The following is a 436-nucleotide window of genomic DNA, read 5'->3' as shown; positions in this document are numbered from 1 at the left end:
TGGGGCTGCCTCCCCGCCCGCTCACCCGCCCTGTCCCCCAGGGGAGCCGAGGGGAGCTGCTCCTGTCGCTCTGCTACAACCCCTCTGCCAACTCCATCATCGTGAACATCATCAAAGCCCGGAACCTCAAAGCCATGGACATCGGGGGCACGTCAGGTGCGGACCTCCTGCGGCGGGGGGGCGGGGGGGGACCCCGGCGGCTCGGGGACACGGGGTCATGCTGGGCGTGGACGGCGGGGTCCATGCTGTTCCCATCACCCCCACCCCCCCCCCCACCTCCAGTCCCCACTCCTCTGCCCTAGAGCCCTGGGCGCAGCAGCCTCCAGGGCAGCGTCCTCTCAGACTGTCCTTCCCAGAACCATGAGGAAGGGACACTGCGGGGGCCTGGCTCTCTGTGGCCTCGGGCGCCTCTCCGGCTCGGCTTCCCCTCCCGGGG

At 70.9% G+C, this 436-nt stretch overlaps 1 protein-coding gene across 1 annotated transcript in view; it reads left to right on the top strand.

The window, feature by feature from the left end:
• Positions 1 to 436, top strand: part of SYT7 (synaptotagmin VII) — a 100,057-nt gene that overhangs the window by 97,022 nt on the left and 2,599 nt on the right. The window contains exon 10 of the mRNA XM_014544542.1: positions 42 to 156. Coding sequence (XP_014400028.1) covers positions 42 to 156 — 115 coding nt within the window. The remainder of the gene's footprint in view (positions 1 to 41; positions 157 to 436) is intronic.

This window comes from Myotis brandtii, unplaced genomic scaffold (genome assembly GCF_000412655.1).
Source record: "Myotis brandtii unplaced genomic scaffold, ASM41265v1 scaffold369, whole genome shotgun sequence".
NCBI classification, from domain to species: Eukaryota; Metazoa; Chordata; class Mammalia; order Chiroptera; family Vespertilionidae; genus Myotis; species Myotis brandtii.
This window is presented reverse-complemented; position numbering and strand designations above follow the sequence as displayed.